The sequence below is a fragment of the Eretmochelys imbricata genome, chromosome 6, assembly GCF_965152235.1.
Source record: "Eretmochelys imbricata isolate rEreImb1 chromosome 6, rEreImb1.hap1, whole genome shotgun sequence".
In the NCBI taxonomy this organism is placed as follows: Eukaryota; Metazoa; Chordata; order Testudines; family Cheloniidae; genus Eretmochelys; species Eretmochelys imbricata.
Window position 1 is genome coordinate 108,583,716 of NC_135577.1, and position 25,548 is coordinate 108,609,263.

Below are 25,548 nucleotides of genomic sequence, written 5' to 3' on the forward strand. Positions count from 1 at the left end.
ACTATCAGCTGTTTCTTTATAGGGTCAATACCTGAAACCTGTATGCCCATATTTGAAATCAACATTAGGGTAATATCAGCTAAAAAAAAAGAAAAGAAAAAACTATAAAAGGTTGGACTGTTTGCTATTTTAGAAGCATCTGGGTGAACAATATTTTGCCTGAACAGTGCTATTTGGCAAAGCAATCTATGAGAAAAAGAGTAGGCTATATACATTAGAGCTAGATTTATTTGTACAACATGACAGTGTGCCTTAAGTACCTCAGTTGCAGCTCTATGATCATTCCTCGCTAAGGGCTAAGCTACTTTAAACATGCTGAGGTTAAGTATATTTTCTGTACGAGTGACCATTCAAGAAATGTACAGAGAGAAAGCATGGAACTTTAGCCCAGTTCCTAAAACACTACTTGTATCCTTAGTTTAGCCTGTAATTTTAGCTTAAGTCTCACCTGTAGTAAAGACATGGACATACTGTACAAAGCCAAATAAGTTTGTACAAGTTACAGGTTGTTAGGGAAACGACCCTCAACAGATAGGTTTTCATGCAGAATTCAAAGGAAATATTCTTATTTATTTCTTAGACATCAGTCAGATTTCTCAGACTGTTTTCCACTTACAAGACTACTACATATAGCTAACTAAACAGAAGCAATATTTGGCATTTATCCTAGGATTAGTGTGAACAGCCACATAACCAAAACATTAAGAAAGTTAACTTTAAAATGCTTTTGAAGGGTCTGTTTTCATGACAGATGGCTATAAGGGCTTATCAGTGCCAAAATAATTATCCCTTAAGCATTTGAAAATTGAAGGGGGAGGGAAGATTTTAGATTAATATTTCTTTGAGGCATCAGTTACATCTAATGAGTAGAAATGTAAACTACAAGATTAGACTATTCTGCAATATTATTGTATCCAACACAAACAGATCAAAAATAGAAAAATGAGACTGCTTAATAGATCAACGTTTACCACACTTCTTAGCATGATCACTCTTGATTTGACTAGTGCCCTCTGTGGAGTACTGAAATGTAGTAAGTTTCCCTCCATGTAAATTTTAGGTAGGGTTAGGTATTTTTTGTTTGTGTAATACGCTTACTAGCAAAGACATTGTAGAACTATGCTTTATTCAAGAAAACCCACACATTCCTCCTGCCTGTGGTCACCACAAGTTTTGCTAAGCCATAGTTAACAGCAAATATTGGAACAAAATACAGTGCATCAGATTGAACCAAATCATTTAGATTTTGGATTACAGTGAAAATGTTTAGGGAGAGCTAATTTCAGAATTTCATATCGCCTTCTACGATATATGTGCAATGAAATTGGCAGAAGCAGGAATGAAAGAGTATTGTTTCTAATAAAAGCTGAAGAATTGTGACTTTTGTATGACATTTAAATTCTCAGGATGACAATGCATGCTGTTCTACCTACAAGCAGCATTTTAGTTACAAAAATATCGGTCCAGCCTCTAGTTACTTAGTGGGGAAACAATATCCCCAGTGTAATGGCAACATGCCATTCTCCGTGAAATATTTAGAAAAAACTATTTAACATTTTTTTTTTTACATCTCATTGGATTCCAAAGTTACTATGGCAATATGAAAGTCACTTTTTGACATGTGTATTGCACCAACGATTAATGCAAAAGCACATTTTTCAAGTTGTAATGTAAAAGAGAAGCAAAAATTTAAAATAAAAGACTGTAAATGTCAAAAGGCATTTTAATGCAACCAATCTTGGATAAACACGTTGCTACATTCATTAAAATTTAAGCAGTCATCCAAGCTTGCCCAATCTTTCTATTATTTTGAACTTTTCAAGATAAAATATGCTAAAAGGAAAAGTCCTTAAAATTGAGCTCAGAATTAAACTGTTTATTATTCACTTCTCCTAAACTGGGAAATAGCAACGAAAAGCTTTGACACTATCCTCACTTCATTATTGCACTGAGCTGCAATTGCTTTCAGACAGAATTCACAATGTATAGGAGAGGGGTGACCAATACTGCTGGATAGCAGACATAGCTAGCATTGTGGATGTAACCCAATGTGCATCAACCACAACACAATTTAAATGGTAAAGTATGCACCAGGGTTGATTTTGGTCTTCCCCAAACCAAAAATACTCCTGCTTACCTTTTCCTTCAGGAAAACAGAATCAAATATATATTAGCCAATAGATGAAGTTTAAATAAGATTGGTAAATAGCTGTCATATTCAGTGTTATATCCAATACTACATAAAAATGAAAAAGTAGAAGACAGGAGTATTACTCATGTTTTCGTTTTAATAATGGTTTTAGCCAAAAGTGTAGCTTTGAAAATCTCTAGCTAATTGTGAAAATGTGAAGAAGCTAGGAAGCTACCTCACTTTGAACCACACAGTTTAAAGCTGTGGCTTGGCCTATCTGCTTTCAAACCCTCCATTACCTTGCCAACATTTAAATAAGAAGGTACCATTTTAAAATAAAAGTCAGCCTTTAAAATTAGGTGGATGATGTACTACAGTAGCCTAACTTTGATTCAAGGAGAAAGATGAAATGTTTTTATACAGTAAACAAAACACAAAAGCAAACTGAAATCCTTCAAAATCACTGTAAGTGTATATAATTAGGATTCTCATCAACATTTAAAACTATTGAAAATAAGGTTGCCACCTTACCTTTTTTGGACTGGTGTACCTGGTTTTAAACAGGTTTTCCTCCAGTCTCCCAAGTTTCTGATCCTCTTATTCAGTTTTCTGCTGTACTGCTCTCCTACTTTTATGCTGAATACCAAGTCAGTCCTGCCTTCTGCTTTTCTTGGCAGGAGGCAGAGCAAAATTTTAATTTCAGTAGTCAAGAGTGACAGAACAACAAAAGCACAGCAGATAGCAGAGCTTAATTCTTTCCAAAGAAGAAAATACATTTGTCCCACAAAGGTCTGCAAAATCTTGCAAAGGCACCTTTTTCCCCAGTTTTTTCCTGAAAGCAAGATGGCAATCTTAATTGAAAAGGGATGATAAAATTTTTAAATAACTTAAAAAATCATCTTTATATAAAGCAGCAAAAACATTTTCCTCTGCAGAAAGAGAAATTTTAACAAAGAAACACACCAATGTAAATGCACTGTTCATAAACTTCTGCTAATTTTAATTTCACAATGAAGTCAAACTTTATTTTTTGACTATTCTTTAACCTCATCAGTACTGTCTGAAGAAGATTCTTTGGCATCTTCAGTGTCTTTGTTGCTTTCCTCTTGATTTAGATTTTCATTTTCTGATTTGGTCCCATTAAGTAGAGTTTTTTCACCATTTACAAACCCATTCTCTGTGACTCCTGCATCAATAGTTTCATCAATCTTTAAGTCCCCTTGTTCCTCTGCTTCTTCCTCTAGGTTTCTCAAGACAATTGGGAGTCTAGAGTCTGCCACAGTGTTCTCTAGCAAGGCAATATTGCTCTCTTCATATTTAGGAAGTAGGGCTCCTTCTGCCATTTGTCTACTATAGTACTCTCTGTTAGCAGCTGCACTCTTCACTGCTTTCTCCAAAATCTCTTTTTCACCTAAACGCAATTTGATAGCCATTGTCGCATGGAAGGTAAGGTCATGGGTCTCCAAGAAGGATTTATCATCCTGGAGGAAAAAAGTGAAAATTATGAATAAAATCCATCCAACTTTTGTCCTGCAATAACAAAGGCTCCAGATCTTGTAAGCTGATCCACATAGGCAGATTTTTATGCCTGTATGGAGCCCTACTGAAGTCCATGGGAATCCATAAAGGAGCACAGGTCCCCCCACATGGATCAGCTTGCAGAAGCTCAAGTCAGTAAGTTTTAAGGATAGCTGTAGTGAAAGCAAATAAAAAAAAGTGATACACTTTCTAGATGTGTTAGTCTAGTACATGGGTGGGCAAACTTTTTGGCCCAAGGGACACATCTGGGTGGGGAAACTGTATGCAGGGCCATGAATGTAGGGGTGAGGCGGGGGTTGGAGGCTCAGGGCAGGGAACTGGGGTGCAGGTGGGGGTGCGGAGTGCAGGAGGCGGCACAGGGCAGGGTTTGGGGTGCAGGATGTAAGAGGAGTTCGGGGTGCAGGCTCTGGCCCGGCGCCTCTTACCTAGAGTGGCTCTGGGGTGGCAGCGGCATGCAGCAGGGCTAAGGCAGGCTCCCTGCTTGCCCTGGCCCCAAGCCGCTCCCAGAAGTGGCCAGCATGTCCGGCACTGGCTCCTGGGGGTGGGGTGGGGCAGGCGGCTCTGCCACATGCTGCCCTTGCCTGTGGGTACCACCCCCGAAGCTCCCATTGACTGCAGTTCCCGGTCCTGGCCAATGGGAGCTGCGGGGGGCGGTGCCTGCAGGCGAGGGGCCTCCAGGGGCCGCAGAAACATGTGCTGGCTTCTTCCGGGAGCGGTGTGGAGCCAGGGAAGGTAGGGAGCCTGCCTTAGCCCTGCTGAGCCATGGGCCAGATCCAGCCCGCAGGCCGTATTGAAAGCCCTGATGGGCCAGATCCAGTCTGCAGGCCGTAGTTTGCCCTCCCTTGGTCTAGTAGATAATTTAGAAAATATAAAAAGACACAGCAAGTTAAAACTGATTCCACATTTTACTAGTGGAAAAAACAAGGAGCAACAATTTACAGAATCATGAAAACAAATGAAAACAGATTGCCAAAATCTTACGTACTTTATTTTCTTTGGCTATATATATTATTATAAATTATACATGAAAAAACAAGTGAAAAATGAATGGTCACATAACTAAGATAAACTCAAAAGAAGATTGCGGGGGTGGGGGGAGGAAATGAATTCTTGTTTTGCTAGAATCACCATGCAAAAACTTCAAGATTGTACAGATTTACAGGTTCTTGGTAGTTTTACCTCCACAGTAGTTTTATAGGTTTTCAAAAGAAGGGATGCTCTGGCTTCAAGGAACGTCCAAAGTTTAACCTCATTGTCCCAGCTAACTGGAAACTCAGAGTTGCCCAGAGTGAAGATTTTGTCAATAGCATGCTCTCCTATTAAGTGTTCTTTCAGCTCTTCTGCAATAATTATGAAGAACAATATGTTAAAAACAATCTCACCATTCACTATGGTAGTTGACAAAACTTAGAAAGCTTCATTTTCAATAATATGATTTTATATTGCTGGAGAAAAAAATCCTCTCCCCTTAAAAGGAATCTCTAGTACTTCCCTCAAGGTAGCATCTGGAAATCTTGAGGTTAGCAGAAAAAGGAACCTTCAGTTCCATTCTTAAATAACCTTTTGAACATTTTGGCTTAAAAGACACATCATAACTCTTACTTTGGATGCCAATTACAGATACGATGTCGCATATAATCCTTGATGGTGATAAACAGAACAAGGGGGTGATACTTTAGAGTTGGGTGTATTTATACACTGCTCCCTGAAATGTTTCTTTTTATTGGATAAATAGCAATAGATTTCTTTTTCTATTGTTAAAGGCTATTTTTTTTTCAGTAAAAAAAACTGAATACTGTTGGTCAAAAGACATCCATCAAAAGTGCCTCATAGAAAATGTCAAGTGGTTTGTGACAGCATTACACAAATTTCATTAATCTTAACCGTTTAATTACCAAAATACTCTCCTGCAAAGCAGTATATCACAAACTTCAAATTAAACATTACAAAAGTTGGTATTAACATTTTATACAATAGACTTCAGTGACATGTAAGTAAGTTTCATTTGTTGATGAAAGAGTTACTGAGGCAAGGGACTTCTCACCAACGGATCAATGATTTGTGTCATACAGCTCCTCACTGAACAGTTTAAATACAGACAATAATTGCAGTTTTCATGCTGAGAGTCTAGGACACATACCTCAATTGCACACCAGTACATTTCATGATAATATAGCAAATGCACTCTAGGTATATTTCGTAGAAGAGAAAATTCACCAATCCCTTCCACGTCCCTGAAGAATTATGCTTATTATGTAATCATTATGACATCGTCTCTTTGAAATCAAAAGAAGTTCAGTCCCAAAGTCCACACTCGTTTAGAATTCTAAAGGAAGCACAAACGTACGTGCCAACAGTATCCCCCAAACTTCCAGCATATGAAGCAACAGCTTTTCAGAGATTAGAAAGTACACACATGAACCACCACTCCGCTATCTTTCCCCATAAAGCCATATATATCAAAACAAATTGTAGTCCCAAAGTATATAATACAAAACTTGTAGTCTTTCAATACAAACTAGTCAAAAATCTCAGGTATCACGAGAGCACAGGTAATAATGCAGACGTATATGTATAGTTTATGAATTGAGGGTTAAAGTATCAGACAGTTTAACTATAAAAAGATCAACACCTTTGACATATCAGAAATCCTGCAATCCATTCCTACAACCCTCAAAAGTGACATGAAATGAAAAAGGCCTCCACTCAACTACGAAGTAGGTAAATAGATATATTTGGTGGGAGCCATAGAAATAATTCACTAATCATAAACTAATACAATAGATAATGGGACAAATATCTAATTTGCATACTTTTTAATTTCACAGGAGGGGCTGTTGGAGGATGGGGAAGGTAGAGAATGAGTTAGGGATGTGGTGACACAAACCACTTTATTAAATACTACAGAGCCTCCTTTATCAATGGTTTCAGAGTAACAGCCGTGTTAGTCTGTATTCGCAAAAAGAAAAGGAGTACTTGTGGCACCTTAGAGACTAACCAGTTTATTTGAGCATGAGCTTGTATCTGATGAAGTGAGCTGTAGCTCACGAAAGCTCATGCTCAAATAAACTGGTTAGTCTCTAACGTGCCACAAGTACTCCTTTCCTTTATCAATATCACCTTAAAAAAAATAAAGGTTTCTTTTAAAAAATCCAATGAGACTGGAACACAAGGCCGTGAAGTTATTAATACATGTAATGTATGTCTTCTTAGGTGAACAAAAATAAATAAAATACAATACAATATATACATAAAACTTAACATGCCTCTAGTGTACCTGCTAGCATCTAGGTACATAGTAACTTAAATGTGCAGATTTCAGAGTAACAGCCGTGTTAGTCTGTATTCGCAAAAAGAAAAGGAGTACTTGTGGCACCTTAGAGACTAACCAATTTATTTGAGCATGAGCTTTGCTCATGCTCAAATAAATTGGTTAGTCTCTAAGGTGCCACAAGTACTCCTTTTCTAAATGTGCAGAGTAACCCTACTGGATGTGGTTGCTCTCCCTGCTGTGAAACGAACAGTTCTTACCTATAACCTTTGTTGGATTATTTTCATAAATGCAAGTGCAACAGCATATGCAAGATTAGGTACATAATTGTGTCTAATTAGCAAATAGTTGTGATTGTATCCACCAATTAAGTTATTACATGCACAAATTAGGTGCATAGTTAATGACTGTGCATACATTTTTCCTGGTGCAACTACACACATGCATGAAAGTAAGGCTCTGATAAGTTTACTTCACAAGACAAGCTGATTATAGATTATGAATAATCAAAAATGTTGATTTATATGTGCAAACTGACAACTTTGAGGTGTGTCTTTGATTTCTGCTATAGTGCAGTATTTTCTAGTTCCTTTCCCAGAAGAATCTAGTGGTAAGGGTGACTGAAATGCTGTCACTATAAGCGTGCGGCGAACTTTTGGACTTATAAGACCTTGCATTGTGGGCCATTTTTTAACCTTTGACTAAATAAGACTGGAGAGCAAAAGTAATCAATTACAAATCACAAGGAGGAAAAAAGGCAGTTACGATGTACTATATGGTACCCTTCAAAATTAGAACATTCACCACACCTGCTGCTTTGAGGAGAAAGTCCCAAAAAATTCTCAAGCTGCCAGCACACTCCTTATACCACATGACCCAAGAATGTGGACTAATGCAATTTTACATACTTTTAGAAAACTCAATGTCCTCTAATGTTCTATTAATTTAAGAATGATGCAGAAGAGGACCATGTTCTGTTCTGTGTTCCCAAACCCTATTCCATTTTCCCATAAAAAACATTACTTTTAAAGTTTTCTAGCTTTGTTTCATATGAACATCTCTTCTCACTTAAAAAACCCTCCATCAATTGGAATATTTGTGAATGTTTTACCTTCACTCATACAAAACACTCGAAGGAAAGCCAGAAGCTGAGCAGAGATTGGAGGCTCAGTGGAGTGCAAGGCAAAAACACTGGAGCTGACCCAAAAAAAAAAAAAAAAAAAAAGTGAATGCAAATTAGACTGTAGTAGCTTCAACATGAAACCTTTAATATATACACAGACGTCACATTATTAGCTTCTGAAAAAATATGAGGTCACACTAATTTCTGGGTCTGAACTGAAGGAACTTCTCCAACCTGACCCAAAAAAGAACAATCACTTCTCCACACGACAGGCAATTTTACACTTAAATGTCTTTTTATATGATTTTCATAATAAATTCATGCTTGATTTTAGTAGCCAGATGAGTAATATATAGAAGAATAATCTCACCTTAAGTATTGATTTTAAAATGTTAACAGCAATATCATGATTGGTTCAATATCAGTCATTAATCAATTGACATATTCAACAACAGAAGGGCCTGGATAATAGTTTCCATTAGGATGGCTCCTTTCCCCTTGAGAAAACAATGTTTCATGATTGCTGCCCACCATACTACAGCCTGAACTAACAGCAGTTTCTTCTAAGGAAAAATAGTTGAAACCGTGATAGATGACAAATTGAGCATTGCAGGACATTTTGAGAAGGGACAGGGAAGAAATGAAAGCCACATATTGGTTCACATTTAACTCTTTCACTATTTTTACCCAAGCACTTACTAAAGAAAATCTAATTCCTCCTTGTATACACTCCAAACTAGATTTAGATCTCAGTAGTGCACTAAACTTCATTATCACAATGTATGTCAGTTGCTATATAAACAGACAAGATATTAGGCCTAGGCAAACTATTGCAGAACAATTTTAATAATGCACTACGGGACTGTATACATTTTGAAATATTTTAAGGATGAAAGAAAAAACTCAGTTCATTCTGTTTTACTTACGTTGGAATGCCGGCACGAGCTAAGACCTCTGCCTTCATAGCATACAGCCTGTCACTTTTACTCACTCCAAGCTTTATTTTCACTCTGTCATGTGAATTATTATCAAAGAAAAAACCACTGTGGATCACAAATTCAGCATTCGACCGAGTGCCATAAAAAATGTAAATCTAGAAGGATGAAAAGAGAACAGAAGGGGAGGTGGAAGGGACCGGGAAGCTTAAGATTAACTCACAAAATGGACATAAGTGGAAAATTATTTACTGAAAAAAGTTATATTGTCATGAAACACAATACTTATGTGGTTATAAAACAAAAATGCATGTTTATTTTCATTTAATGATTCAAAATACCATACAGTATTGCCATAAGACTTCAAGGATGTTGTGCAATGTGTTCAAAATTTCCATATATTGAGATGGGCCTGTTATTTTATACCCTGCATGCTAGAGGAGATAACTGCTACGGTGTTAAGGATATTTAATATCATATAAAGACATCTTATAGGTATTCAGATGATGCTTTCTATATTATCCCCATTTCCCCAAACTTTTTCTAAATCAAATTTGTACTTTAAGACTATTTATTCACCATGGTCCTCTCGCTTACAAAAAATATATTCCATATTTATATAGAGTAATATCTTTTGTTTTAGGTGCCATACAAATGTAGACATGTTTCCTGCCTCTTACAGCTTACAATCTAAAATGTTAGATGAAGCAGCATACACCACAACAAGTGTTTTAAAAGAACTGAGAATTTAAAGAAAAAAAATCACTAATAAGTTTATGGTGCAATTTTTCACCTAGCATTTGGCTGCATTAAGAACTTGGTACAGCAAGCCACAGCATCAGCTGTTGCATTCTGAGCCACAAGAACCCTTTTTCAGTAATGGAATTGTCAACAGAAATAAGACATTTATCTTGTATGCAGATGCAATACAATCATTGCCTTTAGAAATAAAAACAATGTTCTAGTTATAGATCCTTAAATGATCTTGAGTTCATCTTTTAAAAAAAGTATATCTATGGAATCCTGCTTAAATAAGCTTGCATTATAAAAGCAATGATTCTATGAATGATAGTTCTAGGATAGATACAAGACACAGACCTAGGCAAGCCTTGTGTACAATTAATAGTCATAGATTTTAAAGCCAGAAGTGATCATCTAGTCTGACCTCTTGCATAACACAGACTATAGGATTTCTCTGTATTAATTCCTACTTCAAATCTAACTACAGCATATCTTTTAGAAAAAGATGAAGGATAAGAATAAAGGGACATATCTGTTAAAAATTCTTTTGAGTACAAAGGTTGTAATACAAGGAGAAAATAGAACTAAAGAGGAGTTCAAGTCCTACACACATAGATGAGTGCAAGGAACCTGCCTGGGAACAAAAAGTATCCCCAACAAACTAAGTATCTGAACACAGGATCCACGCCCCTGCCAGTCAAGGAAAGTCCATGCACAAACTGTTTTGTATACTATCTCAAACAGCTCAATTCATCAGGTTTTAGAAGACAGATGCTTCTCCTCTTTACATAAATACTACTTTTTAAACAATTTAATACATATTTCTTAATAGACTGGAAGTGAAAGATGTGGGGTCAGCATCTTTCCACTCATATCTTCAGAATACACTGTGGGACTTGATGCATGTCTGGTCTACATTACACTGAACTGGTGCTGCACATGGCTTAGTTTGTCTTTGGATCAGTGAACAAATAGCATTAACATTTGCAGCTATTCTGTGCTCAACACCACTCCATCTGTACCTGTTTTCATCAACAGGTACTTTTCCTGATGTAGGCAAAGCTTTAGAGTCTTGGTCTTTCTATTTTAATGGTTTGACCGATTAGTCTTAATCCAGGATGATTACTTTCAAGATCCTCTCTCATTCTGACTAAGGTTTTGGGGCACACACAGCACAGGCCAAATATCTCCTGGACCAATGGTCTTTGTCTATTGGATTGTTGATAACACCTCCTCTTATTACCTGTTGATTGGACAAGTACTAGACTATCACAAACTAGTCAAATAAAAACTATGCAAGACATTTTCAAGCAGAAAAAAGCACTGAACAAAACCAAGAGTTCTACCACCTGCTATTGCTGATGGAAACTGAGGCATTGAGGGCAGTTTTGGGTATGGACCTTTACCAACCACATCTTCAATTTCTAGATCAGTGGCCTGTACAGTGTACACTCCCAGTGATTAAATATATGAAATGGTTATTACTCAGGAAGAAGCACGCAACTTCTACAGAGGAGATTTGCAAAGATGATTGTGTGACAGAATATATCATGTTCATTATTTTGACAACTGTAGTTTAGTTTATTTAGTTTTACTAATACTTTACAAAGTATTATCCAACTACAACAAAACCGTGTTTATACAAAGACCTCACCCACAGGACTCTGCTATTAAATCTTCACAGAGAAATACTGAGCACCCCTTTTTGTGCAGATTATATTTGCAGATTAGCAAGGCTCTTTTGCAGCTAATAAAAACATTAGAGGTTAGTTATCAAGTAGACAAGCAGATGTTTGTGTGAAATCGTCACCATTTTCATCAAGACAGTCAGTTGCAAGAACAATACATTTCTGCATAAAACTTCACCAAATAGCCATGGAATGGATAACTGTCTCACATTACCTGTTCTCCAGCCTTAAAATCCTGAAGCGCTACACACTCACAACGGTCATCTTCTAAATTGTAGCCAGTAGTGATCTACCCAAGGGGGAAAAAGTAATGAGTCTTTAGCATATTACATTTCTTTGCTCCCCATTTTCATAAAGCTGCCTTTTATTGGAGATGGATATTATCTAAAGTAATTGCACATCCTGCTTTTCCTTCACCTGATGCAACATGGTTGGTACTAAATGTTTTATGAATCTTAAGCAATCATTTCTTAGTTAGGAACATTAAAAATCTCTGCACTAGAGAAGATCAAGGAAGGAAATTACTTACCTGAAGTAAATGGAAAGCTCTGAGGGAAGTACCCTCCATAGACCAACACTTGCGGGTCTCTAGCTAAACCCAGTAGCTTATTATAAAGTTCTTGAGTTTTAAGTCACTCCTGTGAAGCACTCTGGAGCGCTGCACTGAGTGTGCTACATTCTGTGTCAAACCCTTCAACTATCAATGCATTTTCGATCTCTCTCAATGAAAGAGGAATGGATAACTGGGAATCTTTAAGGGATACCATCTTCAGAGAACTCCAATTTACTTGCAAATAATTCCTTTATCTAAAGTTAAGCAATTATTCTCAAATACTGAAGAGATTTTTCTGTGGGAGCAGATGGGGGAGGGGGATTGGATTTCTTTACCATACCCTGAATACATTTCTTTTAAAAATCATGAAAATAAAAATACTTATAAGTAAAACCATCCTAAAATTTTTTTTTTTTTTTAAAGTTAAATCTAGTATGCTCTTGAACAACAACATTCAACATGGACTCTATCATAAAGGATTCAGAGACCATGCTAGACATAATGAAGCTGTGCTATCAGGAAACAACTTTTGTGACAAGTATTCTGAATTTAGTGTTTACACAACTACATTGTAGTAAAAATAGGTTGTGAACCTGGGGGACAAACTGCAAAAAGCCACAGATTTTCTTGCTAGATCTTGTGTCTTTATTAGAACTTTGTTTTCATTTACAGAGATTATGTTTGAACACAGGTACTATACTGTGACTGCCATCTTGGATTTGCTTTGTCTGAGGAGGGAGCCCCTTAGGCTACTTTGAAAGCTTGGCTGGCGGTTTACATATTAATAATTTCTGCTTGCATATTCAATCATGCATTTGTAAGTCAAAACAATGCTTTCATAGTGACCACAGGGAACTCTTCTCAGACACAGCAAATCCAAAATGGCAGCCATAATCAGAGCCCTATGGGACACATATAATGGCACTGTACATAGATGCCACAGCTCAAAAATGTATTCCATGAATTTGTGATACTTTTGCAAGTCCTTTATACACTTTCTTTGTAGCCTAGATCATCCAGTTTGATCTGAAGCATAACACAGGACACAGACACTTAAGTTCCTTCTAAACTGCATTGCCACACAGCAGCTTATTAAGCGCTGCACAGGCTCTCAGGGCTGCGGTGGGGAGAGATGCCTCTCCCCCAGCCCTGGACCTGCCACGTCTGGGGGCAGAGGTGCCCTTCCCTGGACCTGCCGGGGGAGGGGGGGGGCGGGAAGAAGAGGAGAGGAGCCCCTCCTTTGGCCCCAAACCAGCCCCAGCCCGGGTCTGCTGCGGCTGGGGGAGACACACCTATCCCGCAGCCCCAGCCCCGGAGCTGCTGTGGTGGGGAGAGGTGCCTCTCTCCCCCAGCTCAGGTGCTGCTGTGGGGAGAGAGCTGTGAGGAGTCCTCTCTCCCCATTGTAGCACTGGGGCAGCCTGTACTCCAAACCCCTCATCCTCGACCCCACCCCCAGAGCCCGCACCCCCAGCCGGACTCCTCACTCCCCCCCTCCCCACACACACAACCCCAGCCTTGAGCTCCCTCCCACACTTCAAATGCCTTGGCCGCACCCCTGCCATGTGAATTTTGTTATGTGAACCAATAAGGAGGTGAGAGATTCCGGCATCCAGGCCTGTATTCCATTGGATCAGTTGCTGCTGACATACAGCACATCTTATAGAAAGACATGTCAGCTTGATTTAAAGACTTAGTGCTAGAGGATTTACCACACCCCTAGGTAATCTTTTCTAATGGTTAAATATCATCTCTGTTAAAAATGTGCATCCCAATTTCAGTGGCAACATTCCCAAAATTTCCTCTCTGTGACAGAAGGAAATCCTTGATACTATCTCAAAAGATTCATATGTCTTGAAGTTTCCTTAGCTCCTTCATAAATTCAAAGAAACCATTTTCAAATTAAAAACAAACAAAAAAACCCCTTAAAATCTTCTAAAATGATTTCAGAGAGAATCTGAAGCATTTGTGGATTCCTAGATGGAAACAGAAGGATTCTGTATGTCTTAGAAAGTGCTGCAAATTTGCTGAGTGTGTGTTTCACTAGACTGCCAAACTTTTAAAAATAACAGCACTTCTAATGGGCTGCTCTGCAAAGTCCAATATAGTGCTAGAATCACGATTTACAAAGTTAACTAAGACAGGGGAAGTAGTAAGAAAATGAGCACTGGAGTTGCTTCCTTTTCCAGGAGATGGATAAGAAGTTGTCTCCCTCTTTAGGTGTACTGCTGGAGCAGGCCAGTTCATGAATATCAAGTTGTGTAGGGGGAAGCAGTAGTTTGCTTGGACAAGTGATTTGATAAGCACGGCCCAAGCCCAGTAGGCATAGTTTAGTTTATTCATTCAAAGCTCTAGTAGCAAGTAACCAACCTTTGACTGTCAAAATACAATCCCACTGAAGAACAACAATGAGAAATGCATGAAGACAAACATTTTGACGTAGTTCTCAGATATAGGCTGATCTAATTAGTAACGTCAGAAGCAAGAAAAAGCTGGATGGCCCTAATGCCAGCTAAAACCCAAAGAGCATTTTATAATTTAGCATGTGGAAAAAAAGACTTGTGGGATAAAGCAAGAATAGGGACATATTATAACAGGGACTGAATGAAGGGGCATTTAAACACTACCTTTGGAACAGACACTGGAGAATGCAACACTGTCTTTTTCATACATTCATGCAGTGAATCAAGTGTCCACTTGAGGTATTTCATCGGGATGCGCTATAATCAGAGCAAAGAGACTCCCACTCGCTCCCCCAAAGCCTACTATAATACATAATTCTGGGTAGATGAGTAAAACTGATCTCTGTGGGTATTACTCCTACTTCTGATAATTTAAGTAATCTAAACTTGTAATGAGAAGAAAGAGTTCTAACAGAGCTTTTCTATTTCCACAATAGCCAATAACAGTCAGCTCCCAAAATTTTCAGCTACCTTCTTTGTTTATATATTGATATATATTTCCTTTAGAGTAAACTACTCAAACATAAGTAATACGAACAACTGATAAGAGAACTCTCCATTTTATCCTCAGTTTTGGGTCCCCAAGCTGCCTCTGCACCAAATCTATTCACCAAGTACCATAACAAAAAAATACTTTACCAATATAGCAGAAGCTTAAATTTAAACAACCTGCTTGACCTTGTTTTTAATATGGGCTAGCTATATTTAATTTTTTTTCTTAGAAGTGTCATTTGTCTTCCTTCTTTTTAAATCCCAACTTTTGAAGGCACTCATTAAGGACCATCCATGTGAAAATGAACAAGCTTCTCCAAAAATGTCAAGGAAGAAGAGGGCAACGAGAGTTACAGTAAGCACTATACTTATATCTAAGCCTTGCAGGAGTGGTTTTTCTTTTTAAATTGTTTCATGAAGTTTAAGAAATGTTGTACACTGGAGGGTAGTCAAACACTAAATCTATCCTTGAAACAAAGTAAGAGAGCTACCAGATTCTGCAACAAGTACTCAACTGTAAAAGGCACTGGTTAAAGAAAAACATACCTAATAAGTAACCATTTCAATGGGAGAGAAAAAAAAAAAGAGAAAAATCATCAGCCAGGACTGAATTCCACTGTGTTTGATATAGCCAGTCATAGTGGTATCCTCTTTAAATAAACCTGTTGTATGATCTAATAAACCAAACTGCTAATATCAACAGAAAAATGCAAATCATTACTACAGCCTGATTGAGTATTTAAGTTAAGCTTCACTCATGACAATACGACTGCTAACACATGCTGACCTGTCATCCACATCAATTCTCCCTTACAGGGACTGGATTACTAAAATATGGAAGAATAGGTCATATTTGCTGTTTACATAAGTCACCCTACTTACTTACAATATAATTTGGAAGTATAAACTGTGAAATATACAGAAGCTTTGTGGTTGGCTAAGCAAGACTGGCAAACCATTCTCTTGTGAATTCTCATTTCATCAGATCAAAATTGACCAATCTGTTATCAAGTCAAGATTTGGTCCTCTATTAGCTAGGAGGATATCTCAGGCAAGCGAAAACGTCAGCAGGTCTGACTTTCTATATACACATGACATCTTTTAAATGTTTAATATGCCCTAAAGTAGTGTTTTTGCATGTGTTAAGTAGTGTTTCTTTGATGTACTAACAGATGTACTGGTTTTGTTGAACTAGATTTTGTTCTTGCCGTTGCTGCCTCCATAACAAGGCTCTTTGGGCATGGTTAAGAGCAGGCAGCATTGCTTAGTTGCAAATTTCTACCCACTTTCCCTTGTGGTAGCCAGGACAGAGATGCTTTGAGAGACCACCTCCATCATAGTCTGTTTTCATATACCCAATACAAAAATATCTAATCTCATGAAAACCTTTGTCAGCAACACCAGATACAGAACTTAGTATGTGTGAAGATTAGACATATTCAAATTTGCTAGAAAGAATTTGACACCAAGCCTATCTTGGATCATTGGAAAGTCTTCTTAAAGCTGCACACTTGTGAAAGTGCAAGGAAAAAGAAAAAACTATGCATGATTTGCAATTACATATAAGAGTCTTTTAGGTATGAGGGATTTTCTCATTGAAATAGTTATTTCAAGATATTTAAGAAGTTGTCATTTCTTTAAGATGTTTGCTTTGAGGGTCAGCAGGGAAGATGGAATCCCTGTTTTAAGAAAAGTAAGTATTAAAATGTGCAACAGTAATTGAAATGGTTTAATATATTAAGTTCTAAAGCTTCTTATCCACATTGAAGAAATCCTTACCAGACCATTGATGTGATTACACATGTCCCATAAAGGAATCAGAGCCAAGGTAACTCGGGAACCATCTTCAGTTGGAATCTGGTTTTGTCGTGTCATAACAGAGGAAACTGCCCACCTGCAAAGAATAAAAACTTCAATATTTCATTGTTTAAACACAGCCAGTTGATCAGCTGCAACCCAAAAGAAATCAACAGTTTAGATGAGCATTTCCAAACTTTCTCCCCAAAGAACAGAAAACATTCAGATCTCCATTTATGTAAAAATTTTTAAAAAAGTGTGCCCTTATCATATGCCACCAAGTATCAGAATTTCCTGTATAGTACTTTAGTCGATTCACTCAACTAATCCAGAATTATGAAAATTGAGATATTAAAAAACTGGCTAGTACAATACTTTTTAAAATGCATACCTTTATCATTCACATTTTGGGCAACTTCACACTTGAGTTGACACCTCCCTCCCTCCCTCCCTCTCAGTGAAGGAAACATCTGTGGAGATACCATCCCAAAGTAATGACTCAGAACTACAAAAGGACTAAAAGATCCCTTTGAGAGCTCATGAATTCCTCTTAGGGCTTGTCTACACTGGCAACTAACAGCGCTGCAACTTTCTCGCTCAGGGGTTTGAAAAAACACCCCCCTGAGCACAGCAAGTTGCAGTACTGTAAAGCGCCAGTGTAAACAGTCTCCCAGTGCTGGGGGCTACGCCCGTCATTGAAGTGGCGCCGTGACCACACAAGGCACGTTAAAGCACTGCCACGGCAGCACTTTAGTGTTGCCAATGTAGACTAGCCCTTATTCATGATATTTTATCATTTTTAACTCAACTCAAGCTCCCTCTTATCTGAACTGATTCCACTTCTTAAGACACCTCCAAAATGCATTCAGACTTCACATGCATAGCAAGACTTTTCCAGGTCTCATACCAAATATCAGTTATGAGGTAATATATGCTGGTAAAACCTTTTGTGAAAAATAAGGAGGCTTAAACGGCAGACTAAAAGTTACCTAAAAACTACACACCACCACACTAATCTCAGGCTGTCACGTGTAATTTGGCTAAATTAACTTCTCTTCCTACCCCATATTAATGACAATTTCTATGACTGTTGAAACATGACACTTAAACTCTATTCTTTGTTGTTTCTAAAAAGAGTACCAGTGGCTCTTAAACACTGACTTTTAAATGGTTTAACGAACAGGGTTGGGTTTTTTCCCCTTCTTCCTAGTGAAGCATTTCTCACTTTTCAAGATCTCAAGATTCACTTTAAAAAACAGCACACCAACCTGTAGTCATCGTAAGTGAAAGAATCCTTTAAGGGCAGTTTGCTGGCATTAGGATGTGTCTGAGGAAAAAAAAAAAAATCTGAAATCAGTCAGCAGAATTTTCATTATTTAGCTGCCTAACAGATCCTAACAAGAGCCAAATGAAGCAGGAGGCGTCCAGCCGCGCTACAGAGGGATCATCATGCTATTATGCTCTCATACATCACTGTCAACTTAATTTGTTGTGCCCAGCAGCCGCCATAAATCTGTTTCTTCATATTTCAAGACTGGAACCCACAGACACCACACAAAAATAAAAATTTAAGGTGGACTGATTCCATAAAGGTAGAAAACAATCAACCTCACAAAACCCAAACAAGAAATGAACAATAGGTTTCAGCAAATTCTACTATCACCTCTCCTATCCTGGAATCTTAATTCTGTGTTTTACATATGGAGAATTAATTTATTCTAAGTCTCTCTTTCCTTCCTAGTAGTCACCAAGAGTTTATTCACAGTTCTGCCACACTTCAGGAATCTCAATAGATTAAAATATTTAAATGGTTTTAGTGACTAGCACAGTTAGGTTTAGTGCAGCAACTATATGTAGATACACTCATCCAGAAGCAGGGTAATTCTATTTTTTCTTAGATTTGTTAGATTAGATATAAAAGGTATATAGCTTAGTTGACATTAGCAAATAAAGTACTGTGGTTAAAAAAAGTTTTTTAAACCTGTAAAACCTGTCACTCATTTCTGGTAAATGAAGTATCCAATATGCAGTATGTCGAAAATAACCTATCATACATTTTCTAAAAAGACATGGACTTTTCAACCACTTTAAAACTTTATACTAAACAACAGATTGAAAGCTATATGACTATAATTTTAATCTTCCATTTCAATTAAGTCTGTAGACAGATTGCAGTAAGCGATCAAATGAACAAATGGTTATTTCTTAAGATACAAATTAATTTTTGCTTAGCTGTATCTTTCCAACACTGTTAATACATGAAGCTCCATGTAGTATGGAGTTTTTACTCTTGACGCATTAGCATCACAAGTGCATGGTAATTTATCATCTCTCACTGTAATGTACTTGCTGGCACTGTGTGCAGGACAGTAGGGGATGAGGTATAAGTGGCCCAAACCGTAAATCAATTAGAAAACAAAAGCTTGTGCTCAGTGTGCAATTTTAGGCAAATTATACATTACAAAAGACTGCCAATTGGGTGTTAGGTCCCAGGTGTTTGCTCTCCCCAATCCCTGTAGTTAACCCTTTGGATGGATTAACTCTGAAATTTAGGATTTTCAAGTGAAAAGTTAATAATTTGAGCATTTCAAAAATTCAGTGTGAACTTCTACATTTCTATAGGATTTTAATATCTATATATGTTGTACACTGCACAGCAAATTACTCTATATTTAAACTTAACAGCACATTTTACAAAACAATTTCTCACACAAAACCACTAACACAATATTGAGCCACAAGCAACATTCCTCAGGAGCCGTTCTTTCCCACCAAACTATACCATAATTAGAAGATGAACATGCTAGAATCTGAGATAACTGAAATTATGTATTTAGTTAAAATTCTAAAAAATTCTTATTTCTTTATGACAACTTAATTTCCATTTTGATTAGCAGTATATTACTAGTCTAAAGATTAAACCTTGGTATGATGAACTAAGCATCCAGGAAAGTTACCATTCAGAAGCGAAATAAAAATTAACAGTTAACCAAAGGGTTAACTAGAGTTTAATTTTAAAAGATTTCCACTAGAACATTTATGTCCAGTTCTATTACAAACTAATAACTGTCAAAGCTCATTCTATGCCTAGAAATCCTAAAGAAAATTTTCTGTGAACAGGGAAATTTCTAAAGAAATTTGATTGTTTCCCGTTTATATTCAATCCACAGAGTTAATCCAGGAATAAATCTTCATAACGCTAACGCTTACAAAGTTATTCTATTTCCTACTGTATTTTTTTGGGTACTAAAACAATTTTGCTTAAGAAAAGCGACATGGAGTTTTTCCAATTGTCATATTGATATTAGCTTTGACTAAACAGTTCATATTCACCAGGACAGACTTTGTCAGTGTGGCACTGATGCCACCTACTGGCACTGGAGCAGAATAATCACCAAAATGCTATGCACAAAATTAGATTATTTCCTCTTGAATTTGATCATTAATCATAGCATGGCCAGGCCAAGTCAAAATCCTTCCAAACCCTCCTCCCTTAATTCACAATAGCTGTCATTAGGATAAACATGACACTAATTAAAATAAAAATCTCCTCCAGCATTACCAATTTGACACTGGTGGTTCAAACTAATTCACCCTTGTGAAATCCTAATATTTGAAATATTTAATGTAAACAGATGCTACTTTAAACCAACAGCATGCAGCTGTTTATCGTAAGATCAAAAGAAACTAGGTGTACAAGAAATACTTATTTTTCACCCCAACAACCACTTCTGACAGGATGAATGATTGTCAACAATAGATCAGTAGTTAGAATGTACTAAAAGAAGTTAAACGGCATATAAACAGGAAAGTAAACATCTCAATATTTTTACTGATTTTTCCTTTGAAATTCCAAATTCATTTTAAAGGTCTAGGACTGAGCACACTACAGTGAAATTCTTAAATGAAGCCTCAGATCAAATACTACACAGGCAGAAATTATTCATCAGCCAATATGTCTTAACAATGATCTACAGCAAGCATCTCTAGAAAGCAAGAGGGTAGTTCACACTATGATCAATCAGCCATTGGCCTCTCCAAGAGTGTAAATTAGTGTTAATTTTGATGGTGTAGTTTTTGTAATGGAGACATCTGACAACAAGGAACTGTATTGAGACAACTAGTTCATTTCACATGGGCTACTGAACAGCCATCAGATGGTAACGACTTTCAGTCACAACACACATCAATCCAGATTTGAACATGTGACCTCAAGGTGAAGGCTGTATATTCCATTAATCCCTTCATTTATAAATTTCTAGAAATTAGAGACTGCCGTATCTTAATAGTTCAGGTGCATGTAAGCAGTGTTTTTATATGGATGAATTACAACAAAGGGCAAGATGCAAGACAGAATAAAATTACCAAAAAAATGTAATTACCATATTTATAAGAACACTTTCCACAATGCAATATTCTAGTAGCTATTTTAAAGAAATTAAAATATACTAAAGTCAGCATATCTGACCATATTAGATTTCTGCCCTGAACTATTTCAGCATGCTACTTAAAAATAGACCAAGAAATTTAAATTAAGCCTATAGATTATAAGAGTTTGAAGACAGAAAACATTAACAATATTCTGATTAAAAAATTGATTTAGCATGCAGCTTCTCTTTATAGTCCCTTGGTAAAAATGAAATCTCCCTAACAAACACTTAATAAAACCTGTCAATATATCTAGAAAGAAAAATGACACAAATGCATTAAGTATTAAATACCCTTGGAAAAAGTCACATATTCCATGAATTTTTGATGTACTATCTTGACATTAATGTAAAACCTTGATATTTATAATTGACAGATATTTAATAAAGTATAGAAGATGGCTGCTGCATAGCATGCAAATTTTCCAAGTTGATCAAAAAAGATACAGACATGTATTTAAACTAAACAAACACTTAATATGTAACAAAATCAGACATTGCTTTTTTAAGCTTATGCAGCCAGACCTTTAGGGAGCAGGTATAAAATATGGCATTCAGCATTACATGAACTCTAATTCAAACTAATCAAGTCTGTACGAAACAGCTTTGAATAGCTTTAATTTTTTTTTTTAAGTTAAAAATGGGAACATCAAGTGAGTATTCTCATTTAAATGCAGGCCCTTACATTCTATCAAAAGGGTCATTATAGAGGAACAAACCCCATACAGTAGAACCTCAGAGTTACAAACACCAGAGTTACAAACTGACCAGTCAACCACATACCTTATTTGGAACTGCAAGTATACAATCAGGTAGTAGCAGAGACAAAAAAAAAAAAAAATAATACAATACAGTACTGTGTTAAACGTAAACTACTAAAACAAATAAAGGGAAAGCACTTTTCTTCTGCATAGCAAAGTTTCAAAGCTGTATTAAGTCAATCTTCAGTTGTAAACTTTTGAAAGAATCATAACGAATCAATCTTGAATCATAAGAATCAATCTTATTTGTTCAGAGTTACATACATTTCAGAGTTACGAACAGCGTCCATTCCCAAGGTGTTCATAATTCTGAGGTTCTATTGTATATTTAAACAAAAAGTTAGTAAACCTTTTTGGGATAATACTGTCAGAGCTGGCATCCTGTGGTGGCCAAATGGAGCAAAATCAAGGGTTGGTGCATTTCCAGACATTTCTGGGTGTCTATTTCCAAATGGTACAGTAACTCCTCACTTAACGTTGTAGTTATGTTCCTGAAAAAAGCAACTTTAAGTGAAACGATGTTAAATGAATCCAATTTTCTCATAAGATTTAATGTAAATGTGGAGGGTTAGGTTCCAAGGAAATTTTTTTGGGGCAGACAAAAGCCATTATATACTGTACAGCAGTGCTACTCAAAGTGGTGGTTCGCGGACCGGAGCCATCGGCTGCTGGTCTGCGCGCACATTGGAAAAAATATTGCCGGTCCCCCACATCAGATAGCTTGAGAAGCACTGCTGTACACTACTGTACTGTGGTTGGGAAGTGCCCCTGGCTTACATCACACAGGCACAGCCGGCTGCAGGCAAGGACACTAGGAAGCACCTTCACAGCAGCAGTGGCAGCTTACCCAGAGAAGAACAGACGCCGACTTTGCTGGGGGATGCTCCAGGCTTGCCTCTTCCCGTCCCCGCTCGACTCCAGGCGCACCTCTTCCCACCCCCACTCCAGGTCCTCTCCGGAGCACGCTGCATCCCCGCTCCTTCCCAGCCCCCAGAACATCCTAAGCACTACCAAACAGCTGTTTGGTGGGCTTAGGACTTTCTGGGAGGGAGAGGGAGGAGTGGAGACACAGCGCTTCCCCGCTCTTCCCCCTCCCTCCCAGAAAGTCTTAAGCGCCGCCAAACAGCTGTTTGGTGGTGGGGGGAAGAGGCGGAGAAGAGGAACTTGTGCAATGCTCCCTTGTAAAGTCGCTGCTCTTCCACAAAATCTTACATGCAGTGTACAGAGCAGGGAGCCAAATGACATTATAGGGGAGCACTGCACAACTTTAAACAAGCATGTTCCCTAATTGAGCAGCAATGTAACTTTGAAACAACATTAAGCGGGAGGGCGTTAAGTGAGGAGTTAGTGTACTGTTCAGTCTAAAAAAAACCTTCCTCCAAATTTCAAAACTTGCTTATATACAGTTGGAGGATGTCTCAAAACGAACAGAAAGTACCAGTGGTTGCTGCCGGATTGCCTGTAGCCACACTGGCGAAAGAAAGGGTTCTACTCTAGCAACTAAGACCACCACCAAGGCTAGCAGCCAGTCTGACAGCCAGATATGGGGGTGGTGAGAGGTGAAGTTATTGAACACTTTTTCCCTCTTGGGCAACTGACATATCAAGATGGTATATGTGTACAACTTTGTAAAAGTAAGGTTCTTCCCTTCCTTCACGTTATTTCTCAGGCACAATAGAAAAAGAACAATTATTTACTTTATACTACTAGAACATAAGACCAGTCATACTGTGTCAGACCAATGGCCCATCTAGCCCAGGATCCTGTCTTCTGACAGTGGCCAGAGCCAGAGCTTTCAGAGGGAATGAACAGAACACAGCAATTTCAAGTGATCCATCTCCATTACAACTTCTGGCAATCAAAGACTAGGGACACCAAGAGCATGGGGTTCTATACCTGACCATGTGCCTAATAGACACTGATGGATCTATCCTCCATGAACCTAATTCTTTTTTTAACCCTGGTTTTTTTTTTGTCCTTCACAACATCCCATGGTAACAAGTTCCACAGGTTGACTGTGCATTGTGTGAAGAAGTATTTCCTTATGCTTGTTTTAAACCGGCTGCCTATTAATTTCATTGACTCCTAGTTCTTATGTCACATGAAAAAGTACATACCATGCCCCTATTCACTTTCTCTAGGCCATTCATGATTTTATAGCTGTCTAATCATAGCTCCCCTGTCAATGCTTTTCTAACAGTTCCAATCTTTTTAATCTCTCCTTGTTTGGACGTTGTTCCAAACCCCTAATCATTTTTGTTGCCCACCTCTGTACCTTTCTAGTTCTTTTTTGAGATGGAGTGACCAAAACTGCATGCAGTATTCAAGGTATGGGCATACCAAGGATTTATAAAGTGACATGATTATATTTTCTGTTTTATTATCTATCCCTGTCCTAATGGTTCCTATTTATTTTACAGACCAGTCAGCTTAACTTCTGCACCTGGAAAGATAATGGAGCAAATAATTAAGCAATTAATTTGCAAACACCTAGAAGATAATAAGGTGATAAATAACAGTCAGCATGGATTTATCAAGAACAAATCATGTCAAACCAACCTGATAGCTTTCTTTAACAGGGTAACAAGCCTTGTGGACAGGGTGGAAGCAGTAGATGTAGTATATCTTGACTTTAGTAAGGCTTTTGATACTGTCTCGCATGACCTTCTCATAAACAAACTAGAGAAATACAACCTAGATGGAGCTACTATATGGTGGGTGCATAACTCGTTGGAAAATCATTCCCAGAGAGTTATCATCAGTGGTTCACAATCATGCTAGAAGGGCATAATGAGCGAGGTCCAGCAGGGATCAGTTCTGGGTCGTTTCTGTTCAGTATCTTCATCAACGATTTACATAATGGCATAGAAAGTACACTTACAAAGTCTGCAGATGATACCAAGCTGGGAGGGGTTGCATGTGCTTTGGAGAATAGGATTAAAATTCAAAATGATCTAGACAAACTGGAGAAATAGTCTGAAGTAAATAGGATGAAATTCAATAAGGACAAATGCAAAGTGTTCCACTTAGGAAGGAACAATCAGTTACACACATGGAAATTGGGAAATGACTGTATAGGAAGGAGTACTGTGGAAAGGGATCTGGGGGTCATAGTGGATCACAAGCTAAATATGAGTCAACAGTGTAGTGCTGTTGCAAAAAAACCAAACAACATTCTTTGATGTATTAGAAGGAGTATTCTAAGCAAGATGCGAGAAGTAATTCTTCCGCTTTCCTCTCACTGATTAGGCCTCAACTGGAGTACTGTGTTCAGTTCTGGGCACCACATTTCAGGAAAGATGTGCACAAATTGGAGAAAGTCCAAAGAAGATTAAAGTTCGAGAAAACATGACCTATGAGGGAAGATTGAAAAAATTGGGTTTGTTTAGTCTGGAGAAGAGAAGACTGAGGGGAGGGACATGATAACAGTTTTCAAAGTACATAAAAGGTTGTTACAAGGAGGAGGGAGAAAAATTGTTCTTCTTTATCTCTGAGGATAGGAGAAGAAGCAATGGGCTTAAACTACAGCAAGGGCGGTTTAGGTTGGACATTAGGAAAACTTCCTCTCAGTGGTTAAGCACTGGAATAAATTGCCTAGGGAGGTGATGGAATCTCCATCATTGGGGATTTT

At 37.7% G+C, this 25,548-nt stretch overlaps 1 protein-coding gene across 4 annotated transcripts in view; it reads right to left on the bottom strand.

Annotated features, from left to right (window-relative positions):
* Positions 1-1,105: 1,105 nt before the first annotated feature.
* Positions 1,106-25,548, bottom strand: part of SETD3 (SET domain containing 3, actin N3(tau)-histidine methyltransferase) — a 67,742-nt gene continuing 43,299 nt past the window's right edge. For 2 of the 4 annotated variants that reach the window (XM_077819350.1, XM_077819351.1), the window contains exons 7-13: positions 17,998-18,056; positions 16,712-16,826; positions 11,643-11,717; positions 8,991-9,157; positions 8,053-8,138; positions 4,850-5,010; positions 1,106-3,612 (exon numbers count right to left, since the gene is read on the bottom strand). In XM_077819350.1, the coding sequence (XP_077675476.1) occupies positions 3,166-3,612; positions 4,850-5,010; positions 8,053-8,138; positions 8,991-9,157; positions 11,643-11,717; positions 16,712-16,826; positions 17,998-18,056 (1,110 nt within the window). In that variant the 3' untranslated portion in view covers positions 1,106-3,165. Of the gene's footprint in view, positions 3,613-4,849; positions 5,011-8,052; positions 8,139-8,990; positions 9,158-11,642; positions 11,718-16,711; positions 16,827-17,997; positions 18,057-25,548 lie in introns of those variants that run through there. The other 2 variants (XR_013346428.1, XR_013346429.1) reach the window with 2 other exon arrangements.